At 31.3% G+C, this 5,721-nt stretch overlaps 1 protein-coding gene across 4 annotated transcripts; it reads left to right on the forward strand.

Annotated features, from left to right (window-relative positions):
* Positions 1-658: 658 nt before the first annotated feature.
* LOC112722554 (heparanase-like protein 2) lies at positions 659-5,430 on the forward strand. Of its 4 annotated transcripts, none has more exons than XM_025773622.3 (10): positions 659-837; positions 1,274-1,533; positions 1,615-1,651; positions 2,381-2,564; positions 2,654-2,802; positions 3,600-3,833; positions 4,060-4,249; positions 4,363-4,488; positions 4,767-4,869; positions 5,000-5,430. In XM_025773622.3, exons 2-10 carry the CDS (start codon positions 1,318-1,320, stop codon positions 5,405-5,407), a joined length of 1,647 nt encoding a protein of 548 aa, XP_025629407.1. In that variant the 5' UTR covers positions 659-837; positions 1,274-1,317; the 3' UTR covers positions 5,408-5,430. The 4 variants fall into 4 exon arrangements, 2 of the variants coding, with proteins under 2 accessions (XP_025629407.1, XP_025629406.1); XM_025773621.2 differs by having other exon boundaries at positions 663-937; XR_011867723.1 differs by having other exon boundaries at positions 677-937; positions 4,786-4,869.
* Positions 5,431-5,721: the final 291 nt, after the last annotated feature.

Here is a 5,721-nt window from a genome sequence, read left to right on the forward strand (position 1 = left end):
GACGGAACTGCCGCTGTCTGAAGGAAGCGCAGACAGAACTGCCGAAAAGAAGTGTAGATGGAACTGCCGCTGTTTGAAGGAAGTACAGATGGAACTACCACTGTTTGAAGGAAGTACAGACAGAATTGCCGCTGTTTGAAGGAAGCGACTACCACAAAGAAATGTAGATGGAACTGCCACAAGAAAACATAGACGGAACTATCGAAAGAGTGGCCAACTGCCGAAAAACTGATGAAAAGATGACGAATTGACAAAAAATTCTGAAAAAGTGACAAAGTCTAAAGAGATGGCAAATTATTGGAAAGTAACGAAAAATTTATGGTTTAGTAAATGAACTAATCCGTTAGGTGAGAAAACATCAAGGTATTGACAAAAGAAAAAGAAAAAAAATGGCACAGAAGAAAAATATGATAAATATGGTGTTTTAACTAAAAGAAAAATAATCTATTCTCCTCAAAGAGGATATCATGATTCTGATACCATGTTAGAGATAAGAGACTAAATTGGAGAAAGAATTTGTGTGTTATTGAGTGTATTTAAATTATTTAGAATGATATAATATAAAAGAATATTTATATGTGTTAAGAGAATCATAATAATAAAAACGTAATATTTTATAATAAATATTCAGATATATCAAATAATTATAATGAATGCTAAATGATGGTAATATATTATGAGATTGTTGTGTTGTATTATGTTGTTGTGTCTTTACGTGTGTATGAATGAAGGAACACATTTCAACTACCACAAGACATGCCCCTTTCGTTTCCCGTTTTGGTGCCTCACAAACATTTCCTTCTTCTTCTGCTTATGCTGCTCCTCCTTTGAGACAAGGTTTGAGGTTTCATCTTGTTTATCATCAACTTTGTTTTTGTGTTTTTTCAAAAAGAAGAAGCTCAACACAATTAAAGTGAAACGTGAAACTCATTACAAGGTAAACAATGACACAAAATAAAGACTCTCATCAAGCTTTTATATGTTCTTTTCATGATTTCTTCATCTGGGTTTTCCTTCTCTTTTATCTATCTCCTTTTCATGTTGACATCATGAGTTCTTGCTGGCCATTAATATAATGAAATATTATCTAGCATGTTATTTGAATTCAAGGATGCATCTTTAGGCCTGAAAATATGTTATAGTATTAAGAAACGTGCTGTTCTCTAACGGTTTTGAAACATCAAAACATGTTATCAAAAAACACACGACAGTTTGAATTTCTTAGATTGCTCTGTTTATTTATGGAGTATATATTCTATTTTCTATGGTGCAGTTAATTTGGACAAGTTCAGTTGCAAGTGAAAACTTCTAATTATAATGGGATTCTTCCACCTAGCCTTGTTTGTGTTTCTGGTTTCTCCTCTAAGTTTGGTTGTGAGTAAAGATATCGAACACGGTTCGCTTATCGTCGATGGAGCTCGATCGGTAGCTGATACCGACGATAACTTCATCTGTGCCACCATTGATTGGTGGCCTCAAGATAAGTGTGACTACAACAATTGTCCATGGGGAAATACATCTATTATAAATTTGGTACTATTTTTTCTCATTCAATTAGAACAGAGACTTGTAGAGTTGTAAAATGTCTAAGAGGTTGGAATTCTGACTTTTCAGGACATGTCTCAGCCTTTACTGACCAAGGCTATCCAAGGTAAGCTAAAGCTACTTTGCTTCTTCATATGGCCAAAAATAATTAGACCATTTGCGACAAAATCGATATATATTAGAGAAATATTTCAAATTAATTTCTAAAAAATTTGTAGTCAATAATATTTTATTTTATTTTATGTAAAGCTTTAAGTAAAAAGTTAGATAAATTAATTTAGATTATTATTTAATAAAAAACATATCAGTTTTTAAGAATTTTTAAAATTTTATATCAATGTTTTTTATATAAAAGAATAATTTAATATAAAGATAGATTTGTCTCGCAAAATAAAAGTTTGAGGCGATTAAAATACCTTACTAAAAATTTTTTAAATAGTGTTTGCTTTGAAGTATTGAGACGGAGACTAAGAAATTGGAACTCATTATTATATTTGTTGACCCAGAAATTAGTATTAAAATTTTAATTTTTATCTTTAAAATTTTAGTATTTCAGTACTTCCAAAATGTAAAAACACAGGAGGACTGAAATTTTTGAAACAAAAACTAAAATTTTAATATTTTATACCTAAAATACTTTCATTTCAATTAATTAATTTTAACTTTATTTTTTTCATACAAATTAAATTAGAATTTCATCTTTATTTCAGGGTTTATCTCTCACTTTACACCCAGTTAAATACTAAAACAAGTTTCTCATTCTCAGTCTCTAGTAATTTAGGGTATTAATAATTCAAAGAATGATGTTTTTTCTTTCCGGATGGATGCTTGATAGGTCTCAAGCCTTTGAGGATAAGAATTGGAGGTTCATTGCAAGATCAAGTGTTATATGAGGTAGGGAATTTGAAGTCCCCATGCCAACAATTTCAGAAGAAGAATGGTGGATTGTTTGGATTCTCAAAAGGATGCTTACAAATGAAAAGGTGGGATGAGCTTAACCAATTCTTCAACAAGACAGGGTAAGAAAATTCTTTAACATTCAGATTATTGTTTTTTTTTTTTTTTAATTCCTTCCAAAAAAATAAAATAAAAAAATTGAAACTTTCAGGGCAATTGTGACATTTGGCTTGAATGCCCTAAATGGGAGGCGCAAGACGAAACGTGCTGCCTGGGTAGGAGATTGGGACTCTACTAATGCTCATGATTTCATAAGCTACACTATTTCAAAGGGATACCAAATCGATTCGTGGGAATTCGGTACGAGAATATATAGAAAAACAGTATCATACAAATTATTGAGGACTAAAATTCTGCCACTAATTCAGAGAATTCCGTTGCTAATAGTTATTAGTTAAGTGGGATTTGATATAGTTTAGTAATACTTGAAGTCCGTCACTAATTTATGAAACTCCACTGCTAATAGTTAACTTGGTTAGGGTTTAGCCAAATTAGTAGCATTTAAAATCTACTTCTAATTTAACAAACAAAGTTTGATCTTAATAGTCAACTAACCTAAAATTTAAACTAAATTCTTCTTATTAAGTAAGGAATCTTATCTCTCCATTTATTGTGCAAATTTAGAGTTTAAAATCTAGAATTAGAATTCAAAAATACACTCTACCTTTTCTAAAATGCACTAACATTCTCCAATTTGTAATGCTTAAAATCCATCATTAATTTAGTGAATTCCATAATCAATATAGATGAAATTCGGCCAAATGAATAGTGTTTGAAATCAAACCAACTTGAGTTGGTTCAGTGGTTAGCTCACTAATTCATTTAAAATAGTGTCGTGAGTGAATCTTGTCTTATGCATAGCAGCAAATCCTTAACGGAGTTTCGATTTCCGATGAATTAGTCCTTGGTCTGTCGGACTAAGAAATACTATAGAAAAAAAATAGTGTTTGAAATCTGTTATAAATTTAGCAGATTTTGTCGATAACAGTCAATTTACTAAAATTTGACCATTATCAACATGTACATTATACTTGCCTTTCTCTTATATTGAAACTTTTTTCCTTAAAAATTAATGTTGCATATATATGCTGCTACAGGTAATGAGTTGAGTGGTAAGGGCATTGGTGCAAATGTTGGTGCAGCACAATATGGAAAAGATTTGATAAAGCTTAAACAAATTCTAAACACAATGTACCATAACTACAAGTTCAAACCTTCACTTATAGCACCTGGAGGATTCTATGACAAGAATTGGTTTGATAAACTTCTTCAGGTCACAGGTTCTGGTTTACTCAATGCACTCACTCATCACATATATAACTTGGGCCCAGGTTTGCTTGCAACTTAAGCTAGATCTTACTACTCTATTTGTTCTTTTAGAAATTTAGCGCATTCATTTCATTGTTATGCACAAATAACGCAAAAGAGTTTTATATTGTTATTTAATCCGATCCGTAATCATGCCCTTGATACGACCATATATTAGGACATATCAGTTTAATTTTGATATACTGCTAATGTAAACAGTTCTACACGAAATTTCTTTTTTGGTTGTAGGTAGTGATGTGAATCTTGATTCTAAGATTCTAGATCCTGAGCGTTTGAGCAATGTAGAATCAGTATTCAGCAACATGTCAGAGACAATTAAGAAATATGGTCCTTGGTCTGCTGCATGGGTTGGAGAAGCGGGTGGTGCATACAACAGTGGTGGCCGTGATATCTCTGACACTTTTGTTAATAGCTTTTGGTAAATATTGACTATGAAATTAATGTTACAAAATTTTATCTAGTATCATAAAAAATCATAAATGGAATCAATTGACTTATTACTAGTTCTGGATTTTGAATGTGGTTTTGTAGGTACTTAGATGAACTTGGAATAGCATCAAAATACAACACAAAGGTTTATTGCAGGCAGAGTTTAATTGGAGGAAACTATGGTCTTCTCAATACCACCACTTTCTCTCCCAATCCTGATTACTACAGGCAAGTCTAAATAATGATTGTTTTTATGGTTTGGTTTTTGTTTTTTATTTTTTGAAAATGAAGATAAAACAAAAAACAATATTCCTTTAGAGGTTAATGCCTTAATGGCCTTTTATCTAATTTTCGTTTTTTTTATATATAATTTTGTTCTTGTAAAGGTGAAATATGGGTCAATTGCATTTTGTTTTCTATTTTTATTATTAGTATCCTTTTTAAGATTTTGTGAAAAGAAATAATGACAATAAAGAAAGGGTTCCCTTTTTTTTTCCTTATTTTAGTGCACTTTTGTGGAATCAGCTAATGGGGAAGAAGGTTCTTTCAGCTTCGAGTGATGTTTTTTCACCTTTTATACGTACTTATGCTCATTGCTCAAAAGGCAGAGTAAGTGTGCCTTTGCCACTTTCAATATTAACATCCATTTTACGAATTAATAATAATAATAATAATTTATACCATATGAGTTGTGTCTTATTTTAACTCTAAATTATTGTTCTTAATTTTCATTGAACAGGATGGTGTAACATTTTTGGTGATCAACTTAAGCAATAAGACTCACTTCTTACTAACAATTCATGACCGTGAGGCAAAAGAAGATGGTGCCAAACACATCCTAAAAGAAACCTCGGTTTCTAGTCATATCAAAAGTGCATTTTCATGGGTTGGAACAAAAGCATCAGATGTGACATTCAGAGAAGAGTACCACCTAACCCCAAAAGATGGTTACCTTAGAAGCCAAACCATGTTGCTTAATGGTAATCCACTAGAGCTAACTAATGGTGGAGAAATTCCAAGGTTGGATCCAGTTAGGAGTAATGTATATTCACCAATACACATAGATCCTTTATCCATTGTGTTTATTGTGTACCCTAACTTTGATGCTCCAGCTTGTGCCGTTGAACATAAAAAATCTTTAATATAAATTTTTTTTAACAAAAAAGAAAACCTTGTAGATTAGGTATTAGCACATTAGGACTTCCTAATCCATTGTAAGTGGCATAATAGGAAAATTTGTTCCATTTCAATAGTGTCAAGTTCAAATCTTGAAACCGAAAAAGAAAATTATTGCTAAAGAAAGCAATCACAAAGTTTTTTTTTATCCGAATTAGAATAATTTTGGATAATAATAAATTTGAATAACATTTAAAAAAATAATTTAGTCATGATAGTTTTATTTAATTTATAAGTGTAATACGGAGTCTAGGAAGCACCGGCACATCAGAAATCTTGACATAT

The sequence above is a fragment of the Arachis hypogaea genome, chromosome 11, assembly GCF_003086295.3.
Source record: "Arachis hypogaea cultivar Tifrunner chromosome 11, arahy.Tifrunner.gnm2.J5K5, whole genome shotgun sequence".
Taxonomy (NCBI): Eukaryota; Viridiplantae; Streptophyta; class Magnoliopsida; order Fabales; family Fabaceae; genus Arachis; species Arachis hypogaea.